We start from the raw sequence: 13206 nt of genomic DNA, 5'->3' as shown, positions 1-13206 counted from the left end.
ATTATATGTGCACAGGGATTCTTCATTTAGTTTGATTTCAGAAAGTGAACTGATATGAAGTATTTCCCAGTACTGATAAACTAATGATATAAAATTTACTGATTCCGATATCGGAGCCAATTCAAAATTGCAAATGATCCTTGCAGAACATTCATTTACCTCAATTATCGTATGTAACCAAGTGATTCAATATGATTTACTTTAGTAATGAACTGCTTATTTAGACATTTATTTCACAAAACCATGACATACAAATTGTATTTTTTTATTCATAAAAGTAATAAAAAGTGCTAAAATTATCAGTAATATTACTGATACACAGATATGCCCATACCAATAAAGTAACAATTAGTTTTCTTCTGCTGGGTCCCCAGTCATGTAGGCATCAAGGGAAATGAAGTAGCTGATGCTACCGCAAAGTCTGCTGATGCAGAGGTGACCTTCTCGTCCACTTTGTTCTCGTTCTCTCTCTTGCCGAGAATAAGTCATCTTAACTCTGCTTCGAATCTGACACAGCCGTCTCACACATTGCCATTTGCTGCAAGGCCTGTATTCTCTGCTGTGCTGTACCTGTAATTAAGAAGGGTGTTCAGCACATTTTTCACGCATGTGCTGATTTTAATTTCCTCAGACTGAGTTTTAACCTTTCCAACGATTTATCATCCATTCATGTTGGAAGATGATGACAGTGTTGTACCAAATGTTTTTTATCTTTTTTGAGAAGAGCGGACCTTTTACACTGTTTCTGAGGAAGTTTTTAGACTATCCTTGCCTTTTCTAAATTTTATGTTTGTCCTGTAGAAGTTCCTTTACAATTTGCATTCCCAAAAATTTTAAATCAATCAATCAGCTAGTCCATCTCATCTCTAATAATAATAATAATAATAATAATAATAATAATAATAATAATAAGGTGGTGAAATTGAGGCTATTGTAAAAAAAATGAACAATATTGCACTGTGTATTGAATACTCTGGAAAAAAATTGAAGATTCTGGAAAACTCGGGGAAAATCTCAGGGAAAATACATTACAAGTTCACGGGGGAACTCTGATGTAGAATAATTCACATCCCACTTTAAGCTGCATATGTATCCAGTCCCGATCAGCCTAACAGCATAAAATGAAGTTAAATCAAGCTTTGTAAAACTTACACATTTTTAGACTCTCACTAGGGGGATTGTTATCAGTGACGTGCCCCGGATTTTCGAAAGGTGGGGGAGATGAGTCACCTTTTTTTTATTGTGTAGTGTGCTATGTTCGTGGAATGTACCTATCCAGGAGCAACTGCTTAATTTTAGACGTCTGAGGAAAGGAGAAGGGATGATCGCTTTTCACCCTCATGCTAATTGGTTAAGATGTCTCGTGTAAGGGGACTCACTTCTACCCGAGCAAGAAAATCGGAGCAGAAATTCTTGGCACTTTTTAGTAATTACAAGACTAGTGATGATACCATAGGGGACATTAGGAGGGTACCCCCCCACCCAGCAAAGTGGAAAAATGTGAAGGTAAAGTTTCCCGTACACTTTGCACCATGTCGTGATGCATGTATAGGGGGATGTGAGAGATGATGTGATTAGCACCATGGTCCGTCTGCCTTTACCCCACACTCTCTTCGATCTCAGCCAATTTGGAGGTGATGTGATCATCGCCATGCTTGGGTAGCCTTCTCCCCCCCCCACACCAGGGTTGCCCCCAGCTACATCAAACTGAGGTCCCCTGCGTTGCAGTCAGATGCCCTACTGACTAGGCCACCACAGCTCCACAGCAAATGAGAAAACAAAGTAAATATATGCCCTTGGGCCCGAATAAGCATTTGAATAGTATTTAGATGTGCACTAAATTTTACTGCTCCCAGAAAATATTGCCACATCCCTCGTTTATCCACTCATTTTTCCTGGCCCTGTTACTGTACACTGGCGAACTTTAAAAAAAGGTCTCCCTCCTCTTAGTTAGATTGGAAAGTATTTGGAAACACTTCATTACTCCTGTATTGGATAAGAAAGTTGGGGAAGGCAGTTGCAGACAAGGCCATCACTACCCTATGCGCACGTAAACTTGTTTCCGGAAAGCTTTCTGCTGGAGTCTTGTCAGGCATGATCTGGGCAGTTTATGGAAGATTCTTGTGTTCCTACCCCCCCCCCCCCTTCCCCTCTGTGTGTGTGTGTGTGTGCGCGTGCGCATGCCAACACCTGTTTCTTTTTAAGTTTGGCATATGTTTATTGCATCGACTAATTGCTGTTATGGCTGGGAATGAACCAGGTTAGCAATGGGCAAATAAAAAAGTATAAAAAATACCAAAATTCCTGGCATGAGTAGTTAGTAGTAGTAAAGGTTAGGTAAAGTTCCTCGTGCATATAGCAACGTGCCATGGAGGCACATTTAAGAGATGTGGTAGTAGGGCACCGCATATTCTCGAGCTCGGCCATTTTGGAGGTGATATGATCAGCACCATGCTCCAGCTGCCTTTTTTTCTCCAGGGTTGTAGTAGAAATGAGAAAATGAAATGTTTTGCATTCTGAGTTTGTGACAGTATTCTTTGGATATTGTCCCTGAAATATCTGTTAACATCCTAACCTGCAGTTTTTTTCAGGATAAACTAGTTGAAGGCCTCGAGTGGTTCCTGAGAAGTAATGAACATATCACAGAATGTGCACTAGTTTAGCACACATTTCTTAGGGGAGGTGGGGGGAGGGGGGGGGAGAATGATATACAAATTTATTATACGAATGCTTACTTCATTGTGACAATGGAGTATATTTTGCACACTAACGAGGATCTGGCGTCTAGACACAAGGCCAGTATAATGGTCTGTGAAGTTTGGTCTGTGCCCTACGTTTGTGATTGCCTTTCACAAATTTCATCTTAATACACCTTTCATCCTTATGTACGTGATTACTCAGAAGTGGAAGAAAAGCGAAGTAAAATAAATAAATCAATTGGTCATTGTGTCCCTGCATTTTTCAATATTTCTTCCCGAATGAAAATTATTGTTTCGCCGATGTAATGCATCACTATAGTCATGTAAATTATTATTTTCCGTCATCATAGTGTGCTTAATCATTCCTTAAAGCATAGACTTTAACGCTGTTGTCCTTAGTGTAAACAATCTTAACTGTGTGGAAGTTTTTATGTAGGCAAAAAAATGGTTAAGAGTAAATCCCAATTGATTGTTAGAAATTTAAAATATTATAACTCTGACGTGACGCATATTAACTGTTCTTAGTTCGCTGTCAAGGAACGATTTCTCCTAACTAAAAAGGATTCCGGCCTCCGTGGTAGAGTGGTTAACACAGCTTGCTTAAACACCGCCTTGGCATTGTGTTCGTTCGGTGTTCATTGTGAATGTCTCTTCATCAATTTCATCTTTTCATCGCTCATCCTCATCGTCGCGTTTAGCCAAAAGTGGCAGAAAAGCGAAGTAAAATAAACCAAATCAAACATAAATAAGAAGCTGAAGGGAAAAATATTCCATTACCAAAAATAAAATATATAAATATACAGTAATTACTTTGTTGACACTGCAGTTTTTTTGGCAGTGTGTAGCTGTCTTAAGGTCGTATGTTCGAATTAGCTGACCTCAAAATATAGGAACAGTGAACGATTAATGGAAATGGGGATGCACATTTCTATTACTTTAGTAAGTGTTCAGTCATAAATCCTGTGGACACAGTGTGATTTTCGTGCAAGGAAGGGTTCCTGGGACATCAACTAGGTTGATGTTTACTTATAACGTTACGAGGGTATGGATTTCTCTCAACAAGTGCAACAAATGTTTATGGTCTTGGAAATCATTTATACAATTTGTTTGAGTAACGTCGTTTTCTACCTCTTGAAATTAAAGGTGCCTGGAGATGAAAAGACACACGTGGCAGATTGTAACGTGCTTTGAAGACAGAGGTCTTAAGTTCGAACCATGATTAAGGCATGTTTGCCCCTTCACATCCATGTTATCAATTAGTCAATCATTCTCATCGCCACGGATTAACCAAGAGGCAAAAAGGCAACGTAATATATCCTAAATAGAAAAGAATACAGAAAAGGGGCAAGGAAATGCACATATCGTGCCGAGTCGAGGTTGTGTGTTGCAAGACTGAAATGTGTAACTATTATCGCAAGAGCACATTCAATTATATTAGGGCAGAACCATATATCACACAATACAGGTGAAGTTGTTGTAGGTTGACGTGAATTTTTAATCTGCCTAAACTCTTAAAATACTCTAATATCACGTTTTTTGTTCCACTTATTATTTCAATTTTGAGCGTCTTCATGACCGAGTGCTTTGCATACTGCTCTATGAAACCGGATACCCTATGTTCGATTGATTGATTTGCTTTATTTTACTTTGCTTGTTGTGCCACTTTTGGCTAAGTTGCAAATATGGGGGAGGCCTCCCCTATGGCGCAGTGGTAGCATCGTCACCTTGTGATCAAGGGTTCCCGAGTTCGATACCCGGTGTAGGCACATAGTGGTTCGGATCCCACTTTAAACTGTACTTCCCGATTAGCCTTACTGTGCATAAAGTGGACTTCAAACACAAACTACTCAATCAATCAAACTATCAAATATGGGGATGAGTGACGATATGATGAAATTGATGAATGGACACTCACAAATCCATGCCCAGGCCAGGATTCGAATGCGGGATGCCTGGCGTCGTAGCGTAATGTGATAACCACTCTGACACTGGGGCTGGAATCTTTTTTTCGAAGTGTGGGTAATATTTAAGAGCTTATTGTGTACGTTCATTTTTTCTGTTCACTCCAACATTCGTCCTTATCGTTGAAAGTAAACAAGAGGGATATAATATGGTCGTAAAAATAGCAAAGTTACAACATATGCCTTTCACGTGCCGAAAGAAACGACTTTCTTTGCTTGTTTTATTTTTATATTTGTTTAGAACTAATGACAAAAGAGAGAAAAGAAACGAAAAAAATGAACAACCTATTTTCATTCATGAAGGAAATAAATCGCCAGCTCAGAACCCGATTTCTTGAGAGCTCAAAATGGACAACATATATTTCTTCCGAGGCTGAATGACCACAGAAAGAAACGCTGTGCTAATTCATTGATGACTGACTCATGGTTAACATTGCTCTTCTGACAGCTGTGCAGATCTTCCTTATCTTGCATAGAGTTTCGGCATTGACACTGGAGTGTTTCCAATTCAATATCGGTTTTTGTTTGTTGTAATTTTCTGTGGGTGAGTAAAATAATGCCAATCTATCAATAGAAAAAAGAAGCACTTTAGCTTGTGCATTTTCAGCTTCGTGAAAAAACTTTTAAGACTAAAAATAATTTACAGTGAAATATACAGTAGACTACATCCAATCGTATTTCCTTAGAAATGTAATTGACTTCTCATAAAAGAAAAAGTGCCTCTCTTATCCAGTATCGGATAGCAGAGGTTGGGAAACCCTACTTAATTTTTCTCAATTTCCAACGCTGCAGACGAGAAGAAGGAAAGTTTTGACAAACAATCCCCCTGCTCTCTTTTTTTTTTCCATCAACTAGGAAGGATACCGTAAATGTTTGGGCAAAGAAGCGAATGGTGATCGAGTCCTGTTGTCAATTCTTGCATTTTTGTTGAGGGGGAAGGGCAAACGAAGACACCTGACTGACCCACATTGTGTCCAAACTCAATGGAAAGCAGCATTTAGCGAGAATCGGTTTGGCAACAGTGCGCTTGTTTGATCCTGAGGCCCATTTCATCAAGAAGTATCATTTTCCCTTCCTGCCGATCAAGGGAGGAGCGACAAATGCAAGTTGTGTGCCTCCTCCAACCAGCCATACCTCTTATCTCCCTCCTGTCGCGTGAAAAGCCTAACATCTGGAAGAGCTGCGGAAGGAAAAAGAGGAGGGAGAAGTTCCACAGTCAACGGACCAGCCTTCTGGCAAATTTTTTGACATCGGCACTGCTTGGAAAACGTATAAGGTGGGAAACGGGAGTTAGATCGAACATAAGATCGAGATGAACAACCTTTTATTTAACACTGCCTTTTGCCGGGACCCAGATGGCTGAACGTATTAAGCAGGAAAACGTATAATACGGGAACGTAAAATTGGGGTTTCACTGTACTGAGTTTTTTGGGAAAAAACATTGTGTTCTCTCTCTGGTAGCCTTACCATTGAGGCCATCTCTGCAAAATCTTTTGTTATGCATGAATGTCTACCACTAACAGTGTGTGTCACCAAATTCCATTTTACTTTAGGCAACATGTACCTTTTATGTCTGATGTGTATGCTACAGTCGAGGCGCACTTGAAAATTGCCCACTGTAATTGTGCAAGTTGTTGCAATAGCCTCGGTTCAGTTGCTACACTGTGCATCAGCATGTGGATTATGATAACACTAGTGTTGAGGACTTATTGACAAACCTTCAAAGTACGATAGTTGGATAGTACATACCAACCAACCAACCTACTTACTTACCTTCATTCATTCATTCATTCTTGTACATCTAATGTATCCATCTAATGTAGAAGAATGAATGTAGACCAACTGACATAAAACCCAGTACAATCAAAAATCTCTAATAGACCTTTGTCGGATTCAGATCACATCATATAATGACTCTACTGGTAGGAGCTTGAGCAATGGATATATTTTCCTCTTTCCTTGGTCACTATTTAATTTGCAACAACTGTTTGTTTAGTGGGGAGAATTAGCACATAAATTAGCAAATTCACTGGGGAATAATGTTTTTCTCATTTTCTGTTGTATTAGATTTTCAACTGTTTCTGGATATTGTTTCAAGACTGATTTCAAATCTGAAATAAGTTTTCCTGTACATGCTATAGTTATCATGCAATTTGAAACTTTTACTTTCTCAGAAATGGGCATCCATTAGCATTTACACCGGGGGTAGGTTGACGACGACACTTAATCTTCCCTAGACACACCCTTTTCTGTTCTTCGTATCAGATTATGGCTTATTCAAGTAGACATAAGAAAGCAGCTGAGTTATTAGCCTCCAGGTTGCAAGAAAAAATATACTGCACAGCTGATCAAAGAGTCATATTTCCGAAAGCAGAACCAGATTTTTGTGCATTTTTTAGACAAATACTTTGTTTACTGCCATGATATCCCAGGTCTTCTCATTTGTGTTAATGTCAAAATTGTCAGCTCCCTGCTTGAACAGCAGAAAGGCTTCACAAATTATTAATAATCGAGAGAAACACTGGGTACAGGAGTGCCCATCTGTGAAAAACTGGAAGGAGGATTGCCAAACTTCGTGAAGTAACTAATTTTCAGCCGAGATAGGATCATTATCCCCTGCTTCATATCAAGCTTGTCTTGATGATGAAGTTCGTGAAGTCATTGAACACCAATGGTGATTATTTTCAAAATATTGTTTCTGTTTTTTCCGCTTTGTCTTTTGAGAAGATCAAAGTAGGTGTGTTCGATCACTTCAGATTCATATCCTTGTACGTGATGAGGAATTTGTTAGGAAAATTAATAACAAGAAGAAGGTAGCATGACTGTTTTCATGGCAGTTAAAATAAATGGCAGACAACTTAGGAGGTTGTGGTTGAATGTTGTTGGCTTTCCACGAATTTGGGTGCAACATGTGTGTAAAAATCCATTTCCTAAACAATCACCTAGATCAATTCCCTGAAAGCCTTGGAACTCTTAGTGATGAACAGGGAGAGCGATTTCATCAAGGGTTGAAGCCGATGGAAGTGTGTTATCAATGGTGATGGGACAAGAATATGATGGAGATGGTGCATCAAATAAGATGCTCTGAGAAAGTCTGCAAACACAAGCTACAAGTGCAAATTCTTGCCTAGATAGAACCAATTTGAACTTTGAATGCCATTCATATCAAATTTTTTACATTATCTGATTTCTGTATGAAGACATCCATGTTATTTTAAAGAAAAAAGCCTTAAATTTATATTCATATTTTACTATGTTAAATATATGTGGCTGCGGTGGCTCAGTTGGTAACGCATCTGACTACCATGCTAAAGGTCCCGGGTTCGATCCCCGGCCGGTTCAAATCCGGGAACTTTTCTAACAATGGAAGTGGCCCCGGTGCCCACCCAGCGTCGAATAACATGGGGGAAACCCTGGGGGGTAAAGGTGGTTAGGGGCGTGATGCTGATCACATCACCCCCACTCACGACCGGATCAAGAAAGTGTGGGGCGTTACCCCCACACCCCCTATACGCCTTCATGGCATGGTGCTATGCACAGGGGAGCACTTTACTTTACTTTACTTTTACTATGTTAAATATAGGTTTAATATTTCAAACAAATGCTTTTATTTTGCCGTATTTTCAAACTGTAATGCATATTTTGGTGCACCTACACATTTTTGTGAATAAATTAAGAATATCTTCGCCAAGATGGCATCGAAGATGGCATCCAACTTTAAAATGTTGAATTTTGAAAATTTTATAAGAAGGTTAAAAATTAAAATGTCGAATTGAAAGAAAACTAGAGCTTACAGAGAAAACTAACTTCAGATTTGAAATCAGCACACCCAAATTAGGTTAGAACAAGTGCTGATAGGAATGCAACAAAAAATTTGTTGCTCAGTGTTATCTAAATGCTTTTGTATGTGAATTTGCAAAACAATATAATACAGTTATTTTAAGTGGTTTTATTTTTCCTGAGACATTTCGTCCTGGTTTCACAGAACTTTCTCAAATGTAAACCAGTAACCACACACACAACACACAACCTTACAAAACTAGTCAGTCACTCTACACTTGTCCATGTTTCTTCCTGGGAAAACTTTTTCCACCTTGCTGTACTTCCCTAGGTGTCACAACTGGTTGTTTCTTCCCCTTGCATTCATCCTGTGGCTTACTTTTTCCACTCCCCTCCTTACTGACCTTCACTTTTTCATTTAAGTGGTCTGGCAACCTAAAATCTTTTACTTATGTGCTAAAAACTGAACTGAACTGAACTGTAACTTTAACCAATTTACTTTCCACATGCTTGTTTATTAGCTCCACCCATTTTGTTCAATTTCCCCTTCATTTTTGTTCATTTTCTCTCCCCTGTTTATGCAGATGAGCTTCATTTTTGCCACTTTTCTCTCTATTTCATTTTCTCTCCCCTCTTTCATTTGCACTTCTGGGAAACCAGGATGAAACATTGCAGGAAAAATAAAAATAAACAAATAAATACAGAGAAACTAGTACTCACTTTATCCGTGAAACTTTATCCATACAACAAGTTAATAGAACAACTAAAAAAACAGTTTCGCGGATAAAGTGAGTCCTAGTTTCTCTGTATTTATTTACTACAGCGTCTCTCATTTCCCAATTATGAAAAAACAAAAACACTTAAAATAAATGTATTATATAATTTTGCATTGTAGCACTCTTGGGATGAAAGAGACACTACAGGGGATGTGTAGCTCTATTTGTAAGATCGTTGAATATAAAGACACACCCTTCGTATTTCATAGTTTATTTGACAATCAACACAGAGAATACTTGGAGTTTTTAGCTATCTATCTAATCCTAAGAATTTCTACAAGAGACTATCCAAGATCATTTAAAGTAAGAATAACGTTCATTTTCCTGGCTCAGAGGTACAGTTAGCGGTATTCCCCTGCGCAGGTATGATGTTTCCTAAAATGGGGGGTTTTGACAGCAAATTGTCTTCCTGTCTCTTTGTTTATCAGTGAACTTTCCAAATTAATTTGATCTCAGTGGCTCTTTATGCCCAAGTCCATTTCCTCACTTTGCCCATATTGGGTTATCACAATATCCCATATTTAGTTCTTAGGCAATTTTCCATATTTGGGTAATCACACAATTCATTATTTTTCCCTGTTTCCAGAGAACCTTGAAGTCACGTGGTGTTTACCACTTAAAATAGTTCACCCTTTTATGGGTTAGCCACTCTTCTCTATTCCAACCTTGGGCCTTTAGCCAGTGGTCTGGACTTATACCTTTTCTCATACTTCTAGTTCGTAAAGAAACAGTGACTGTATACTTTTATGTCACAAGGTAACCAGTAATTGTCAGGACTGGCACCAATCATTACCAAAGAACTCAGAAAATTTATGTAAAATATGTATTCTGAATAAATGTCTCGTTGTAAAGTGTGGTTGCTGAAATCCATCTGTTACGACATCTACAAAAAGTGGTTGTGCCAGCAAATACTGCCCCTATAGATAAAACATAGTGAAAGTGGGCTACAACATAATGTGTGTCATGTAATACAATATCTAATGAGGAATTTGCTAATACTGCTCCTGTTAATCCTCCAATTGTAAATAGAAAGATAAATCTAAGAACATACTATGTGATTTGTATTGTCTGTGCAAAATCCCAATTCGCTCCACCAGCATTAATTTGATTTTTTTTTCCAGGTGGTACACAGGGACTTGAAGCCTTCCAATCTGCTGTATGCTGATGAAAATGGAAACCCAGAGTCTCTAAGGATATGCGATTTTGGTTTTGCAAAACAGCTTAGAGCAGAAAATGGCCTGTTAATGACTCCCTGCTACACAGCAAATTTTGTTGCTCCTGAAGTTCTCAAAAGACAAGGCTATGATGCAGCATGTGATATCTGGAGTTTGGGAGTTCTGCTGTACACTATGTTGGCGGGGTAAGAAATTGTTATATTTACCTGCTCAAGCTCAATCCTTTGCAGATTCTACCTGCAGGGAAATTCATTGTAAAAGTAATAATAACAGTAGTACTAATATACTTTCTCGTTCAATGCATAACATGCCCTCAGGGATCTGAGCAATTCTTCAGTTGTAGCAGGTTGAGTTGAAATGATCTGTGAGAAAATCGCCCAGATTTCTGTGGACATGTTACGTCAAGCTGTGCAGGAAGTCCCTCGACGATTGCAGGAATCGTTGTCATTGCTTAACCCCTTCCCTGTGTTCGGCATAATATTACGCCCTTGGTCACTAGTTTATTCTGTGTTGGGCCTCTGACTGAAGTAACCTGTGTTGAATGGAATAATACGTTTTTTTGTTGGTGAAACATATGTTTTGCTATTGAAAAAACGACCTTTTATTAAGTCACGATTTTCAGTGCTGACAAAGAAGAAGAAGAAGAAGAATAATTAAAAGAAGAAGCAGTAGTTCAGAGGAAAGCAAACTGTGTTTGTGTTATGCTGACAAAGTGCAAACGTGAGTTCGTTTGTTTGCCGTGTTTAGTCAGTTGCTTTATATATATATATATATATATATATATATATTTATTTATTTTTGGTGTTGCGTTATTTGAACTGTTGGTGATTGGTTTGTGAGTTTATAATAGTTTCTAATAGTATTGTCAAACAGGATTGCAAAAAATTTTACACCTCATCCCTCATACTTTGAAGATATTGCAATAAAACTTGGCGGACGCATCACGTATAGACCATAGTATTTTTCAAAGTAGATTATAATCTGGCACCTATATCCAGGGCCGGTCCAGAGGGCCCCAAAGTTACCAAAAGGGATTTTTCGGAGGGAAAATTCCCGAATTATCCCCAATTTCCCTTTCCTCATACTTATGTACACATGTGAGTGGTACCATTTGAAAGCCTGTTCTGTTCTGAAGAGAAAAACGTATGAACCACGATACTCGGATGAATTGTGCTGAAGCAGTAGCTACTTAAAAATATTACCACGCAAACTCAGAAAAAAAAAATACACAGAACAGGAAACCATTTTGTCAGAAAATTTCACAGGGAAGGGGTTAAAAGAAGTTTGTACTCTACTGGATGTCATCAAGTTATAATCACCCATCACCCATCTCTTCTGCGGTATTATGTAATGGCATCCTCTACACTATTTATATCCATGATTAAATCTCTTCTCTATAACTCAGTTTCAAAATGTCCCGTCTTCTTCAGACACCCGTTATTAGTGGATGAGTATGCCACTCCAATTATAAACATCAATTTACTGAGTTTTGCTTTAAAATGTTCAAAAATTACAACAGAACATTGATATACCTGTTATGTTATCACAAAATACAGTTATTCCATGTAATGTTGGTGCAAAATGAATAGCAATTTAGAATTTTTAATAACTTCCAGGATAATTAAATCCTGTGGAGGTGTCACATGGCATTTTTATGGGTTCTACGAATGATCAAAGTGCTGGAAAAGTATTGGCTGATACCACCTGATACTTTCCGATACTGATACCACTGGTACATCAACATCGGTAGGGATGTGACGAAGCTGAAAATTTACCGATGCCGATGTACTCTCCGATAATTTTTGGAACCGATATTTAACCGATTCCGATAATAAGATTATTAAATAGAAATGGGATGTTATTTTCAGCATGACAAAAATAAATTTGCTATGTACATTTGTATTGCATATCATATGTATATGCATATATATATTCTCAAGAGATGCGAATGTACATTTGCATCTACTAAAGGCGGTTATATGAACCTTTAAAAAGAACATGGATTCTCAAGAGATTTTACATTAGTACACAAGCAGTTCTTTGAAATGCAAAATGAATTCCTGTTCTTAATGTTGGAAATTTACTGCTGCTAGATTCAACTTCAGAAACACGAGTTTTGGAAGCAGTTTAGGAAGGAAGTAACCTACTTCTTCTCTTATCGCAAATCTGTTCAGCAACACTGAACACTCAATCACTGAATACTGATGCAGCAGGTATGGCCAAGTATTTTCTCAGCACTTGCTTCAGGATTGAATACTCACTTTTGAATTTCCAATACAACAGCAGATCCTGGTTCAGCAATGTACTGTTTTATTTCCAATTTTGAGTTAGGTTGATCCTCTACATGAGAGTTTGCAATAATTTTATTACAAAAACTCTATAATAATGATGAATCATAACCTAATTTTCAATAAATCTTACAAAATTAAAATATAAAACTTATTAGAAGGTAAAACTCTAGTATAATCTGGACCGGTTTAAATATCGGATTTTTGCCGATGCCGATGTGTCAATTTCTGCCGATTTTTATGCATCTGTAATCTGCTTCAGCACATCCATAAACATCGGTATCGACTCAGCCCTAATCAGAATATTAAAATAACTATTATTTTTTTTAAAAACACTCGGTGCTGGTGTACGCATTTTATATTAAAGGATAATTCAGACTCCATGAAAGTGCTGTGTGGCAATTTAGCAGACCCCATGAGATATGGGTTCTGCTGAATTTGAACTGTTACTTTCTAACACCAATATTATTATGCAAGTATACATCTAATTTTAATTGGGTTTACTATATGGTAAATTGCCAGTATCT

General features: G+C 37.9%; 1 protein-coding gene across 2 annotated transcripts in view; it reads left to right on the top strand.

Moving 5' to 3' along the window:
- The window catches only part of S6kII (Ribosomal protein S6 kinase II), a 114727-nt gene that overhangs the window by 80647 nt on the left and 20874 nt on the right, over nt 1–13206 (top strand). For both annotated transcript variants that reach the window (XM_083124080.1, XM_083124079.1), the window contains one exon: nt 10338–10576. In XM_083124080.1, coding sequence (XP_082980206.1) covers nt 10338–10576 — 239 coding nt within the window. The remainder of the gene's footprint in view (nt 1–10337; nt 10577–13206) is intronic.

This window comes from Lepisma saccharinum, chromosome 6 (genome assembly GCF_977018435.1).
Source record: "Lepisma saccharinum chromosome 6, izLepSacc3.1, whole genome shotgun sequence".
NCBI lineage: Eukaryota > Metazoa > Arthropoda > Insecta > Zygentoma > Lepismatidae > Lepisma > Lepisma saccharinum.
This window is presented reverse-complemented; position numbering and strand designations above follow the sequence as displayed.